This window comes from Magnolia sinica, chromosome 10 (assembly GCF_029962835.1).
Source record: "Magnolia sinica isolate HGM2019 chromosome 10, MsV1, whole genome shotgun sequence".
NCBI lineage: Eukaryota > Viridiplantae > Streptophyta > Magnoliopsida > Magnoliales > Magnoliaceae > Magnolia > Magnolia sinica.
This window is the reverse complement of record NC_080582.1, coordinates 2,257,586-2,274,042: the sequence shown is the minus strand read 5'-3', so window position 1 is coordinate 2,274,042 and position 16,457 is coordinate 2,257,586. Positions and strand designations below refer to the sequence as shown.

The following is a 16,457-nucleotide window of genomic DNA, read 5'->3' as shown; positions in this document are numbered from 1 at the left end:
CATTGGGTTGGGCTCGGGCAGGATATATCGGGTCCAATCTCAAGCTTGGGCTATAAAAACACCAACCCGATAAAACTTGGGTTGGTCTCGGGTTGAGGTCTCAGGTTGCCCGACCCAACCCAACCTGAACCCGATCAATATATTAGTTATTTATAAATTATAATTGAGTGTTGATCGTTTGTGTCGAAGGCACACTAGTGATGTCGGGTCTCACTTGTCCATGTCATTTTCGAGTACTCAAGCTAATAAGATATGCCGGATTTCTCTCTCCTAAATAGATTGCATGCTATGCTACATGACTTTTAAGGGAGTAGTTGTCCTATATTTTAGTTTTTTTTTTTTTTTTTAAGAAAAAAAAATGAAATTCTTTATGATAAATAATCACATATATAATTAATAAAATCATAGATACAAAAAATAAGTCTTATATTAAAATATAATAAACTAATGTAATAACAAAAATATTAGCACGTATACACCCGACCAACCCGATCAACCCGACTGAGCCCGCTTGGGTTGGGCTTGGGTTGAGAATTCCCAACCCGAGATTGGGTTGGGTTGGGTTAGGGTTGAGTATAGGAACCTTGGGTTGGGTTAGGGTTGAGCACCAACCTGACCCAACCTGCCCGACTTTCAGCCCTAATATTTGATTGTCCTCTCTCATAAAAAGAAAAAGAAAAAAGAAAAAAGACTACTCTGATCCAATGAGTCTAACAATCTGAGCAAGGCCATTGATAATAATTATACTAGAAAGAGTCATGCATCTGAACCTTCCTTCAGGTAGGGTACAACTTGATTGACTATCCCTCTCAAAAGTCAACTTTTAGGGTATTAGTGAGAGAACTCCTCTTGGGCAACCACTTACACCAATAACCCAATTGGGTTTTAGCAAAATTTTAAATAAAAATCGATTAGCAAAATTTTAAATAAAAATCGATTATCACCCTAAAAAAACTATTATAAGTTGGAGCTCCCATATGTAGGACGGGTCCAATCTTGGCTCAAAGATCTAGACCGTCTGTGGTGAGCCTCCCTACTAATCGCCCATGTGCCTAAAAGTCCCCCATATTGAAAGATCCCATGACATGGAATGTTTAGCCTTTTTTACATTGAAATTTTGGCGTGTGTTCCATTTGGGTCACGATTTCTCCAATTTGGGGGGGATTTTTTTCTTCTTTTTTAGTGGTATGTGGACGCGTCCTGATTAGAGCCATCATATCTACAGCTTGAAAGACCAAATAACAAAGCTTGAGCCAAGAGCATAGTATAGTACTTCCTATAACTCTCCACAACATTTCTAATCCACCTATTTAGGGGCTGGTCTTTTGGGCATAGCTATATAAGTATGAAAGGCCTAGATCTAACAGTGTGCGAGAAAGAAAAACCTCAGGGCCAAGCAAGTCCTTTTAGCTCTCCTTTGTCGTGATATGATTGACAATGCATGTTAAGAGGAATGCATGATTTTAACACTTGGACAAATCTGATGCGACTCAGACTCAGGATTCCCCATTCAATTTTGCTTGGAAAGTCAATCCAAGTCATTTTATTAGATAACATTCATGCAGTGCATGCCTGATGGGTGGCTTGGATCTCTTACATGTCTTTGATGCATGTGCATATATAGCAGACATTTGCAACCTTTTATGCATTTTGATTTAATTAGGAAATGGAAAGGCAATGTAGTGAAAGCCACCACCAAATGTTAATTGCGGGATTTTTTTTTTTCTCTGTTTTCACCCTGGGCATGTTTGGATCAGTGGAATCTATGTAGAAATGGACGGTATGTCCAGATACATGAATTCAAAGCCTTAATTATTACTCTTATTCACTGTTAGAATCCTTAGGAAATAAGATACAAGATGATTATTGCGTAATGGATATGAAAATTACATTTTTTATCCAAACAAATTCATATTTTTTAAAATCCTATTTTCTAGTAGAAGTTATCATTTGTGTGGCATTACATGATCTGCATAATCCAAATATAATTCATGTGGATCCCCAACTTCAATATAGGTCCTTCACCATATGGGCTCACTTTGATGTCCACCATGTATAATGTGGGTATCACATTTGTTGTGGACTGTCCATCATGTGGGGCTCACTTGATGTGGCCAATGCATAATGTGGAGTCGTATTTTGATATGGGTTATCCATCGTGTGAAACTCACCTTTGATATGAACATGCATTATGTGGCTCCACCTTGATGTGGACCATTCATCATGTGGGGGCCAACCTTCAATATAGACGGATTGTTCATCATGTAGGCTCACTTTTAATGTCAACCTTTTATCATATGGTCCTACCTTTAATGTCCACTATCCATCATGTGGGTCTCACCTCTGATGTGGACTGTCCATCATGTGGGGCCCACTTAATGTTAATCAATTATTATGTGAGGCCATAATTTGGTGTGGGCCATCCGGGCCTATCTTAACGTCTACTTTCGTCATATGGGACCCACCTTTAATATAAGTTGTTCATCATGTGAGACTATTTAAAAAAAAAAAAAAAAAAAGAGAAAAAAGAAAAAAGAGGCAAGATGTGAATTTTCTAGAAAGTTTGAGAACAAACGTGTCCAAAAATAAACACGATTATAGGGTTTTTGGCGGTTGCACGTGTGCACATGCGAAGTCGAGCGTGCACTTGGCACCTCTCTGCCTAAAAAGCCTTTAAAGTATGACTACGGAAAAAAAAAACTTTTATATTTTGGGAGAGTATGACCATTCATGCACATGCACCACTCCTTGTACAATTGCATTTAGATGCACATAATCCAAACCGTCCAATCTTGCAGGCATACTTTAGATGGGTTACAGCAATAAGACCATATGAATCAGACAATCTGTACATCCCTCCGGTAGACAGTTGATTGTTGAATTTGGTCAATCACATCAAACAACCAAGGCAATCTATGCCAACGTGTCACATTTTTGGAAGTCCAATCCTTGTAAAAGGTCGCCTAGCTTGAAATTCAGGCTGTTCCAAAAGTTAATTGGGCAAGACCATCTAAATCAATGGACATCCCTTGATTTGATCCATCTTACAGTTTGAACAACCTGATGTGTGGATCTATCCAATTTTCCCTTCATTCCATAACTGATATAAAAAATAAAAAAATAAAATTAGCGGCTCAGATGTCTCAAGGATATCACACGTTGGAGGGAAAGAAGGAGAGCCTGGTAGACTTATGATGCCCGTGGGAGTACTGGATCATTTGTTCTCGTACCTTAATCGACGGAATGCGACTTGGCTTCCAGCCCCGGAACCAGCGGGGACGGATTGGCTACTCCTCCTGACACCAGCCCCGTGGCTGATGGTCGGTGCTCTGTGGGCCCCACGATGATGTATGTGTTTCATCCATTCCGTTCATACATTTTTACAGATCATTTTATGGATTTATTAAAAAAAATTATAGGTATGTAAGTTTACGTGGACCACACCATAGGAAAACAATAATAATTGGATATCAAAAATTAAAATCCTCCTAAGGCCCACTGTACTGTTTATTTGAAATCCAATCTGTTGATTAAGTCATAAAGGCCCAGATGAAGGGAAAAAATATCAGCTGGATCCAAAACTTTTATGGCCTCCAAAACTTTTTTAATGGTCAACGTTCATTCAACACTGTTTCCTGTAATGTGGTCTACTTGAGATTGAGATATAGCTCATTTTTTCTTTCATCTTATAAAATGATCTATAAAAATAGATGGAAGGCGTGGATGAAACATATACATCGTGGTGGGGCCCACAGAGCACCGACCATCAGCCAATTGCTGGTGGCAGGGGGAGTAGCCAATCCGTTTTCGAACCAGCTATGTGGGTGTGGGCATGGGCCTGACAATGGGGCCCACTCATGTATGTATTATATATCCACGCCGTCCATCCGTTTTTCCAGCTCATTGTAGAGGATGATTCAAAAAATGAAGCAGACCAAGTTTCAGGTGGACTACACCACACGAAACAGTAGTTATTGGCCATTAAAAATATTTTTGGGCCACAAAAGTTTTGGATCAACCTGATATATATATTTTTTTCCTTTCATTCATGTCTGTTTAACATTATCAACAGGTTGATAGTCAACCAGCATTGGGCCCTAGGAATTTTTTAATAGCGGGCTTTCAAGGACCATTTTTTTCCTGTGGTGTGGTCCACCTGAAACTTGTATGTGCTTCATGTTTTGAATCATGCCATTAAATGAGATGGAAACACGGATATACAGCTTGGATATACAACACATACATCGATTTGGGCATGATGGTCAGGACGGCACCCACATCCTGGTTACGGGTCGCAGCCAAAGCACGGTTAAGATGAGAATGAACCACAGTTCTAAAACTCACTGACTCAACTCGAAACTTGGCCGAGTCAACTCGACTCTCTACGAACCTAGGTTCTGGGCTTGACTCGGCCTAGATTTTGGTAATCGAGTTGAATAGATGGCTCGGTCGACTCGATACAGGCCGGTGTGACTCCAACTGAGTCACTCACCTTAAGTTGCGGATTTTATTAAAAAATAAATATATGTTGGGAACAACATTCGAACTCCTCGGTTGGGGAGGTACGACCTCAACTTGTGGGATAGCAGTAATGTTGTTGCTCTGAGTTAAGATTTATATTACTCATATGAGATCTAACTATTTTAAATACTATTAACAATCCTAATATTTTCAATTTATAATAATTAAATATTGAGTTGAGTCTCCCAGTCAACCTGAACTGGCTGAACATTGAGTTGAGTTGAGTTTTCGGGTTTTTGAACTATGGAATGAACCTTCCCGTTCTCATCTTAACTGAGATGTGGGGAAGAAGCAGAAAAACACTAGCCATCTGATGCATGTTGTTTTATTCTCGGATCTGAATGCCAAGTGGTTTAAGTTGGTTTGAGAAGCCCTGCAAACTGCAATTTGGTGTTACACCTGAATGCTACCTACAACATTGCAATTATTTCTCTCACTCACATGAATACACCCCTGAATAGTACCTAAGATGTTGCAAACATTTCTTTGATACAAATACACATTTGGCAGTTCTCACAGGCGGCATTTTGAATTGAAAAAAAAAAAAAAAACCATGGCGAAATCTTCAAACTGATGCATCATGTGGTCCTCGGCGATGACCCAGAAGTCAAACGTGGCAAGCCATCTCCGGATATATTTCTTGCAGCCTCTAAACGATTTGAGGTATTACTGTGTCTCTAGTGTTGCAAAGACAAAACTCAAAACCTGTATTTTCCTTTGTTAATGATCGGGCTCTTCTTCCATGCAAAGCTTTCAAGCTCCTTTAAGGGTGCATCAGAATTCTCAATTGAAATGAATTGCAACTAATCGAATTCATTATATGGGAAGTGACCAAAGTCGGGGTGACACCATTCTAATTCATAATGACAAGCAAATGCCTTTCTGCATTTGTAATTGCAGAAATTGCAATTTGGAGGCTACCTCACTTTCGTCATTTACTCTCTATCTGATTGAGTTATTCCAGCTCAACATTCAATTGATCATCCAAACACAGCAAAAGAAGGCAATTGGTATTTAACTTCTTCTGACAACTTAAGGATGACTTACAACGGTGATATGGATGACTTAGGATGGCACCGTGGATTCTAGAAAGATTCTAGTATTCGAAGATGCACCGTCAGGAGTTGCTGCGGCGAAGAGTGCCGGAATGTAAGTGGATTCTGTCAAATTGTCTTGGTTTTCATTACTTTTTATCTGCATGTCTTCGTTGGAAAATATAAAAGAATTCTCATTCTTTTGTCCATTTTAGTTTGGAGAAATGCTCTAGTGCTCTCAGAGCACTGTAAGTTATAGTGCTCCTCGTTACATCTGTTCAGTTACACAGTCCAATCTATTGAACCGAACTGTCCACTAAGTTCAGAACACATTCGAAAGGCTACCAATGTCTGCTGGTTTGCTACGAAATCCTATAAAGACTGAACCCCGAAATAGAAGTTAATTTTCTTATGAATGTTATGGTTCTAAAACTTGCTGACTTGACTCGAAACTCTCCGAAGTCATCCAGATTTTAGCCGAGTTGCAATGAAACTCGATTTTGAGAGCGACTAGGCCCTGACTGGGGAAACTTGTTGAGTCGACTTGCTAATTCGGTCGACTCGAGGCAACTTGTGGTGATTCCAACCTATTCATTCTCTTGGTAAACCAGCTTTTAATAGAATGAAAAGAGGGTACGGTGGGGATTAAACTTGTGAGCCCCTCTACAAGGTTAGCAGACACCCTCAACCAGCAAGCTATGTGGTGCTCTGAATCTTTGATGCCTGCTTCCTCATTTTAACTGTTTATAACTTAACCATTTTACGTATTTGTTACTATTCCTATTATCTTGAATTTATAGTTGCTAACTATTTAGTCAGGTCGAGTCTTCGAGTTGACCTGACCTGACCTTGATGAACATCGATCCAAGTTGAGTTTTCAGGGTTTTAAACTATGATGAATGTTACTGAATTGATTACTGCTGTAGAAGTCAGAGAACTTTCATGTTAGATAGACCTCATGCTGATAGTTCTGTCTACAATGGTAGAAACACCTAACCCACTGATGATATGATCTTGGCCAACGATCAAGATCATTGAATCTGGTAGACCATGTGGATGGGCTATATCACAAAATGCACTGATGCATCTATCCCAACTGACCCATGATTAAGATCTGGTTGCCTATCACATGGGTGGGTCAGAACAACTGAAATAGTAGATTTTTGAACACCCTTAAATTATTCTCAATATTTTCTGTTCCTCCATGATGCTATTGGCTGTTTATCCTTTTAATTTTTTAATTTTTATTTTTTAAATTTTAATTTTAAATTAAAATTATTTTTTTTCAGGTCAGTAGTTATGGTCCCAGATCCCAGGTTGGATAGTTCGTATCATGAAGGCGCGGATCAAGTCCTAAATTCCCTTCTGGATTTCGATCCGAGCCGTTGGCGCTTGCCCCCATTCCAAGATGCTGCTAGCTAAACGATGCTTTCACCAGTGGCATTTAGGAGGAGGTATGCTGGTTGTTGAGAAATATAATTCGTATGCTGGTTGTTGAGAAATATAATTCAAGAACTTATGTAATTCTTCTAATCTTTGGCTATCAGCCTATCACATAATTCCATAATTTTATTTTATGTTGAAGAAGAAAATTCCTTTAAATTCCTTTGGCTATCTGACAAAATGGATGGACAGCGTGGATGAAACACATACATCATGGTGGGCCCCACAGAGCCCCTGCCTGGACCGAGTCTGTCTGTCCAGACGGGCAGGATGCAATCGGCGATGGAACCGTTTAGAGGAACCTGATCATCTGATTGGACGATATTGGAGAATTACAAAGGCAAAAAGCTCATCCATCCGGTGGTTATAGTTATTGGGTACAATGCATATGAACGGTCCAGATATCTTAAATGCATCTACAGCTCACACGAGGGTATTAGGCATCTCATTTACAAAAGTCAAGCCGTCTAGATCAAAAGGTAGGTATGCGGATAAAAAGGGATCCTGGAGAGTTTTTCTAAGCCGTCAAATTATTTTCTGATGTCGTGGTGCATCTGACTACTTTAACGATCTGATTTCTGGGACAGAAGATCTACATTATGGGATGGACATGATGAACGGGTTTGATACCATGCCAATGTGCCACGCTGGCATACAGAGTGGCGTGTACAATAACCTTCTTTAACACGTGTGCGGCCTTAGCAAAGCTCTTTGCAGATAGATTCAAGAGAAACAGCACCAGAATTTACATTGTTCGTACTTGCATTAGGATACTTAAGATAGTCCAATCCATTCATCTAGACCGTTCATCAGGTGCAAAGCTCATTTCTTGGGCTACCATACAAACATCACAACGATCTGAAAATCTCAACCATTGATCAATAGCATATAATATTGATGGTCAAGATCATTTACACAAAATAATCCGAACAAGTCACTTGCTTATAAAGAATCACTTTTATTAGCCGATTCTAACCATCTCATCCATGGCCCATGAAAGGGATGGCTACAAAAATAATTCCAAGTCAAGGATGGATTGGATCGTCCGTTCAGTCTGATTTTCACACGGTAGAAACTTATAGTTTAGATGTGGGTCCATCGTGTTGTATATATGTCATCCAATCCATTCATAAGGTGAGCCTAATGAGGATAAACTGACACACCGAAAATCATACCATTTCCCAACTTAGGTGAACAAAACAAAGTGGATATATATGTATAAACTACGATTAACACCATGATTCGCACTAGATTCACGGTTTAGATTCAACGAACAAAGTACGGATGGGCCCTACACATCTCGAATGTGTGGTAATTACCATACACTTGAATGTATGTAATCATTCTCAGACTGAAAAACCCAAGCATGCTATCGCACCGAGCAGGACAAGAAAGTGATGTCCCCTCGTTATTTCCATCGAGATATGATCCGGTGTACTGTGTGTATAGGGAAACGGATTGGCTGGTCCCCTGCCACCAGCCCGGTGGCTGCTGGTTGGTGCTCTGTGGGCCCTACCATGATGTATGTGTTTCATCCATGCCGTTCATCCAATTTTACAGATCATTTTAGGCTTGTTCCTAAATTGAGAGGGATATAAATATCATGTGGACCACACCACAGCAAAAAAAATAGTGATTGGATATCCACCATTAAAATCCTCCTAAGGCCCACCGTACTGTTTATTTGACATCCAATCTGTTGATTAGGTCATACAGACCCAGATGAAGGGAGAAAACAAAGATCATCTTGATCCAAAACTTTTATGGCACCCATAAAGTTTTTAATGGTCGACGTTCATTCAACACTGTTTCATGTAATGTGGTCCACTTGAGATTGGGATATAACTCATTTTTATTGTCTCATACAATAAAATGATCTAGAAAAATAGATGGACGGCATGGATGAAACACATACATCATGGTGGGGCCCACAGAGCACCGACCACCAGCCATTGGCTGGTGTGAGGGGGAGTAGCCAATCCGTTCCCCATTTTGAATTCCTGACGGTTGGTCCAAAGCAGTCCTCGTAAAACAATTGCTTTTTGATGCCTATAAATATAAAAGAAGAAAGAGAATTACAGAATTTTCTTGTGAGAGAAGAAAGATGGAAGTTGTTGCTGAGCCTGTTATTTCGTTCCTCGTTGAAAAACTAGGCGATCGCCTCATTCAAGAAGCTATTTACTTGATTGGATTGCATGATCAAGTCCAATGGATCGAAACAGAACTTGGGTGGATGCGTTCCTTCTTAAAAGATGCTGATACCAAACATAAAGGAGATGAAAGAGTGAAAAACTGGGTGCAGGACGTCCGCAACATTGCATACGATATGGAGGATGTAATCGACACCTTTCCCTTGAAGATAGAACCGTTGAGGCAACGAGGATTCATCGGCTCCGTCAAAAGGTATGTTTTCATCGCCAGTGACTTTAGAGCTCGCCGTAAGATTGCTTCAAACATCAAAGAAATAAAACTTAAAATTATCAACATTTCCAAAAGAAGAACAACTGGCATCGAAGGCATATGCAGGTTAGAAGGGACGAGCTCTTCCAGTCGAATTCTCCAAGAATGGAGGCTTACTTCTCCAAATGTAGAAGAACCAGATTTTGTTGGTTTTGAGAAGGACTTAGAGGCATTGATCGCGCGATTGAAAGAGGGAGATCTTCGACGTTGTGTTGTTTCTGTAGTAGGAATGGGCGGTCTCGGTAAGACCACTCTTACTAAGAAACTTTATAACAGTGATAGTGTTGAGAAACATTTTGATATTCGTGTATGGATTTCTATATCACAACAGTATGCGGCGAAAGATGTTTTGCAGGTCATCATAAGACGTTGGACGGTGATCCCCGACAATGTGGCAGAGAAAATGGATGTTGTTGAGCTAAGGGAGAAGATTTCTGAGTATCTGAATGACAAGAGATACTTGGTGGTATTAGATGATATATAGAAACGCGACGCATGGAATGGTTTGAAGGATGCATTTCCAGATAAGAATAATGGAAGCAGGGTCGTGCTCACGACACGAAATAAAGATATAGCTCTACATGCAGATGTACGAAGCCCACATCACGAACTGCGATTTCTAAATAATGAAGAGAGCTGGGAATTGTTCAGTAAGAAAGCATTCCCAGGAAGAGATGGTGGCTGTCCTCGAGATATGGAAGAGTTAGAAGAAAGATTGTAGAAAAATGCCATCGTCTACCTCTTGCCATAGTTGTCATTGGAGGGCTCTTATCAATGAAAGAACTAAGAAAGTGGGAGAATGTACGCAAAAGCATCAGCTGGCAGTTTGTCGAAGGAGATGTCAAAATCTCCAGCATATTATCTTTGAGCTATAAAGATCTGCCTTATTACTTAAAACCATGTTTTCTCTACTTGGGCAGTTTTCCATAAGATCATGAGTTTCACACCAAGGAACTTATTCAAATGTGGGCCGCAGAAGGGTTACTTCAAGAAAGAGGGGAAGAAACATTAGAGGAGGTTGGAGAAGATTGTGTAAAGGAGTTGATTCAGAGAAGTATGGTTCAGGTCGCAACAAGAAGTTCAAGCGGGGGTATTAAAAGCTGTCGAATCCATGATATTTTGCGAGATCTCTCGATATCAGAAGCTAAGGAAGGTGAGTTTCTTGAAATTCACCATGGGAATGCGAATGCTCCTTCTCCATCTACAGCCCGTCGACTTGCAGTCCACCATAACGACTTAAGTAAGTACATTTCCTTAAGCCGTTCCACTCCACACCTTCGTTCTGTGTTGATCTACACTCAAGGCGATGAGTGGCTTCAAAGGAAACAAGAGAAGTTTCTTTACCGAAGCTTTAAGTTGCTTAGGGTGCTATATCTACACGGTGCACAAATAAAAAAGCTACCGAAGGAAATAAGCGAACTAATCCAATTGATTTACCTTGGGTGTACCAAGACTTCTTTAGAAAGTCTCCCATCATCCATAGGCAATCTTCTCAATTTACGAAGTTTATTTATAGAATCTTTTAATGATATCCAAGTACCCACCACGGTGGGGAATATGCAACAGGTAAGACATCTTCAAGTGAAGGGTTGCAATGTATTGGACAGAGGGGAGAGATAGAAGATCATCCAAGGCTCGACCTGATAAGTAATCTGCAGACTCTATCACATGTAAGGGCTGGGAAATGGATGGAGGGTTGCTTGGGAAAGCTCACTAATCTTAGAAAATTAGGAATAGGTTTATCTACAGGAGCAGATGGTAAGGTATTGTCTGAATCTATTGTCAGATTGGACAGCCTCCAGTCTTTGTGGGTGTCGGCAGTGGCACGAAACGATGCTTCACAACTCCAGTGTTGTTGGTACCTCCTCTTTCATATCTTCTCATGTTAAGTAAGTTGCGTTTAGAAGGAAAGTTAGAGAAGTTACTCGATTATAATCAATTCCCAACAAACCTCACCGAACTTACCTTGAAATACTCCCGTCTAGGGCATGATCCGATGGTGACGTTGGAGAAGGTTGAAAACCTCCGCATTCTCAGATTGCTTGAGGGTTCATATTCAGGAAAGAAAATGGCTTGTGCTGCACATGGGTTTCCTCGACTCGAATCCTTACATCTTCAACAGTTGGATAAATTACTGGTGTGGAAAGTGGAGAAAGGAGCTATGGCAAGTCTTTTAAATTTACATATCAATTACTGCCGTAATTTGAAGAGGCTTCCAGTAGGACTACAACATGTGACTACTCTCAAGAAATTGGAGTTGTGGTACATGCCTGATAAATTCAATGAAAGGCTTCGAGAAGAGAAGGGAGAGGATTGGCATATGATTCATCACATACCCTCCATTTAGATACACAAATCGGTAAACCTTCTTTCCCCTTATTATTTTCATTTACATGAAGTGAATATAATCATATGGAATTTTTGTAACAGATCTAGAAACAGAGAAAAAAATGGTCAAATGAATTTTTATTTTATTTTACATTGTGTTAGTTTTTATATGGAAATCTGCATGCTAATTGATTTAGGAAATGCCTCAACCAATGACTTTTTTGTGTTATCATGATAGATGTACTACTCTTCGATGCTCAATAAATGGGGCGCAAGATGTTGTATGGTTGGATGAACCCATTCTAATTTCTTTTAGTTGACCCTTCTTTGGTGGACCATGATATAACTTCACAATGATTGGACAATTTTAGAACCTGTTTGGATTTTCCAATTTACTTACTCTTGTAAATATGTGGTGATATTCTCACATTTAATTGCAATGATGATTTTACCATGTTGTTTGCCTCACTCAATATCATGGTAAAAATGATAGTTTTATCATATGAAAATATAACAAGTACAATTTACTTGGCTTATTTCCTTTACAAGTGTATTTGACTCTCGATTTACAAGTCATATTCTTGTTTAAACAAACACTTGGTAATGATAATGATAGCTCATTTGCTTTGCATTTCCTAGGAAATTGAAAAAAATGCTCAGTTGTTTCACCCATTATTGGGGTAATAAAAGGGAAAGGGGCAATGATTACAAATTACAATACTCGTCTCCTAGAATTACTGTTTGGATAGGCATGTTAAAATCCTAATGATGATAAAATATACTAATTCCAATATTTGGATATCAAGATTTTAACTACATTATAATATAAAATTGTAACAATTATAAATTTCTTTGCCTATCTTCTATTATATGTATATTTGACTGCTAAATTACATGTCAAATTATGTATTTAAATAAACATTGTAAAATTGTCATGATGACACTTTTACATTATATTACTTAAAAATTGATGAAATAAACAAGCCCCTGAGATGTATTTGGTTAACATCAATGCATTGTGATGTGGTGCATTATAGTCATCATTATGATTTTATGGTGATTGTTTAAATACGTAAGTTTGTAGTCAAATTTGAATGTAACAAGAGATAAGGAAAAATAATTTGTAATTATTATAATTTTATAATAAATTACCGTAGAAATTTATTATCCAAACACAAGGACCAGTATATTTTTCTTATTGATTTGTTATCTCAATAATGTAAAATTATTATCACTACACTTTTACGATGTATCCTTTCAATTATATTGAATACCCTCAATGTAAGGGTTCCTCCTTCTATATATATTGAAGTAGTCAATTCTTTACAAGTCAATTACAGGGAATTAAACTAAATTAGGAAACTATAATCAACCTATTAATTACAGAATATTTATATATTACCAGAATATTTACATATTACCAAAATCATGCCATAATTATAGAGACTAATTATGGCTATGCCTAAATATATCCGACTGACATATCCAAATGCGAAATTTCCATAATTTGTATTCATTGCACTTTTACAATTTATTAGTCATATACCATTTATTAGTCGTATACCACTATTCAAACATGCCCTTCGTTTTTTTTTTTTTTTTTTAATCATGGAATTTTTCCCTGTTAACTATTTTCATTTTCAGCCATATGTTTAAAAGCCTTTGATTAAATAGCTAGAATGATCACATCAATTTGACTTCTAAACTGTGGTTATACGCGATAGGACCTATCAGAAGAATGTTTTGGATTATCCAAACATGCAGCTATGTGGGGGCTTATCAATGCGTAGAACAATCAAAGGACTGCAAGGACTCCACTTGCACAAATGTTCTTAATTGGAAATGGCATACGGATGCAGTAGCTACTGGATTTCTTTTACTAATACACCTTGCCTTCTTTTCACTTGTCTTATTTCCTTGATAAAAAATAAAAAAAAAATGTTAGCTTGTTAGTACAAATGCAATTCCGATTGTATGTGAAATTCATGCCCAGCTTACGAGATTTCTTTTTCTTACAGAGAGATGTGAACAAGCCACCTGTAATTTTGTTGATGTGAATAGAAGGATGTACAATTACATAGGCTCCACGATGAAAAACAACGGGCCTCACCTATCATATAATACGAGGAATCAACATCAAAACAACTAGAGTGAAATAAGATAGAGCATTGCCGAAAAAGAAAAAAAAAGGCCCAAAAAGATGTCGTCCAAGCTCGGCTTGGTAAGAGAGTTAGAGAAGTTACCTGAGCCTAGTGAATTCCCAAGAAATCTCAGCAATCTCACCTTGGCCCACTCATATCTAAAGCAAGATCCACTGGCGATGTTGAAGCTGGAAAACCTTCGCATTCTCAGATTGCTTTCAAGTTCATATTGGGGAAAGGAAATGGCTTGCTCTGCACAAGGGTTTCCTCGACTCAAATCCTTACATCTTGAAGGGTTAGAGCAATTAGAGAAGTGGAGAGTGGAGAAAGGAGCTATGTCAAGGCTTTAACATTTAGAGATCAAGTCGTGCGATAATTTGAAGAGCCTTCCTGAAGGCCTGCAACATGTTACCACCCTCAAGAAATTGGAGTTATGGTACATGCCCGATCAATTCATAGAAAGGCTTCGAGAAGACGTGGGAGAGGATTGGCGTAATTAAGATTCATCACATGCCCTCCATTGACATACACAAATTTGTGAGACATCTTTCCACTTATCATTTTCATTTACCTGTTAATAGGTCCATGAAGTTAGTATAATCATATGAAAATTTTGTAACTTATCAAGAAAGAAAGTAAAGCATTTGGTCAAATGAATTTCTATTTTATTGTGCTAAAGCATTTCATTATTTCTGTATGGAAATCTGCATGCTAATTGTTCTAGGAAATGCCTCCACTGAGAACATTTTTGTATTTAATCATGCTGAGTTCTTGCGTATCGATGATCCATAAATGGTGTGCAAGTTGCTGGATGGTTGGATGAACCCACTGTATCATCCATTTACTTGACCCTTCTTTAGTGGACCATCGTGTAAATCCCCCCTTTGATCAATTTTGTTTTCAGCCCACCGTTTGAAGGCCTTTGGTCAAATAGCCAGGTTGATAATGTCAGTTTGATTATTGAACTGTGATCATCCACAATGGGACCTACCAGAAGGATGTTTTGGATCATCCAAATATGCAGCTATGTGGGTCAAATCAATGTATAGACCAATCAGAGGATTTCAAGGACTCTGCCGGCACAAATGTTCTTTATTTGATATGGCACAAGGATGTAGTAGCCACTGGATTTCTTTTACTATCACACCTTCCTTTGTTTTCAATTATCTTGTTTCCTCAATAAAAATAAAGAAGAATGTTAGCTTGCTAGTTCAAATGTGATTCTAACTAGATTTGTAATTCATAGTTAATTTTGAGATATTATTTGCATTATTTGGTTGCGGCGCCATGGCAATCATCATGAGCGGCTGGAACATGATAATATAGCAAGGTGTCCCATATCCGTTACGATACGGCCGTATCGGCCAATACGTAATGGTAACGGTCGACACCATTACGCGATACGAGGTCGAAACGGCCGTTACAGAATTCTATGACCGTAACGGCTGTTACGGAGCCGCTACGGGCCATAACGGCCGTTACGGACCCATAACGGCCATTACGGGCCATAACGGCCGTCACGGGCCTTGAAAAAAAAAAAAACTTACATTTTTCCTTTCTTCTTCTTCTGCTGTAGGTACGTGTCACGCTAAGATGAGTGCTGACACTCCTCGAGCTCCGAGTTGTACAAACGGTACAAAGGAGATCAAAGTTACATGGGCACCACAGTGATGCATTTATTATATCTACACTGTTCATCTATTTTCAGAGATCATTTTAGAGCAATACCAAAAAAAATAATGAATTATATACAAAGATCATCTGGACCACACCAAAAATAGCAATGAAGATAATGATTTTCACTGTTAAACAATTTGTAGGGCCTACCGTAATGTTTATTTTCCATCCAATCTGATCAGACCCGAGTGGGCCCGACCATGATGTATATATTTTATCCATGTCGTCCATCCATTTTGCCACGTCATTTTAGGTCATGATCCAAAAAATTAGTAATATCCAAATCTCAGGTGGACCACACCATAGGAAATAATGGTTATAAAATGCTCACCATTAAAATTTTCTTAAGGTCCACTGTAATGTTTATTTTCAATCTAACCTATTAATTGGGTCACACTGATGTGGATGAAGGGAAAACACACATGTCAGCTTGATCTAAAACTTTTGTAGCCCCCAATAAAATTTTAATGGTAAACATTTAATTATTATTGTTTCTTATGGTGTAGTCCATCTGAACTTTAGATGTGCCTCATTTTTTGGGCTCATGCCCTAAAATTATTTGGCAAAATGGATGGACGGTGTGGATATAACACATTCATCACGGGTGCTTTGACACGTGTGCTAAACTTCACAATCCAAGTCCTGCCTAATTCGGGCCTTAAAAAATTGTACACGAGACATATATTAACTTAAAATTTAGCTATTAAATTATGGACTGCAGTTGCTAACTCACAATGCCAAAATCAAATTATTTGAATAGTTTTAATTGTTAATTTGTGGACTTTTATTTTTTAAAATAGGGCCTTTTGATTTATTCTTTTCATGATTCACTATCCAATAAATGTCCACCAAT

The 16,457-nt window shown here is 38.5% G+C and overlaps 1 protein-coding gene across 1 annotated transcript; it reads left to right on the top strand.

The window, feature by feature from the left end:
• Positions 1-5,036: 5,036 nt before the first annotated feature.
• Positions 5,037-7,031, top strand: LOC131257314 ((DL)-glycerol-3-phosphatase 2-like). The gene is made up of 3 exons (XM_058258223.1): positions 5,037-5,184; positions 5,591-5,670; positions 6,845-7,031. The coding sequence occupies exons 1-3, from the start codon at positions 5,095-5,097 to the stop codon at positions 6,975-6,977; spliced, it is 303 nt and encodes a 100-aa protein (XP_058114206.1). The 5' UTR covers positions 5,037-5,094; the 3' UTR covers positions 6,978-7,031.
• The last annotated feature ends 9,426 nt before the right edge of the window (positions 7,032-16,457 follow it).

Coding starts and splice junctions, on each gene's coding strand:
- LOC131257314 (XM_058258223.1), top strand. CDS start 5,095: ATGCATCATGTGGTCCTCGGCGATGACCCAGAAGTCAAACGTGGCAAG. Junction 5,185..5,590: donor CAGCCTCTAAACGATTTGAG/GTATTACTGTGT, acceptor TGGATGACTTAG/GATGGCACCGTGGATTCTAG. Junction 5,671..6,844: donor GCGGCGAAGAGTGCCGGAAT/GTAAGTGGATTC, acceptor ATTTTTTTTCAG/GTCAGTAGTTATGGTCCCAG.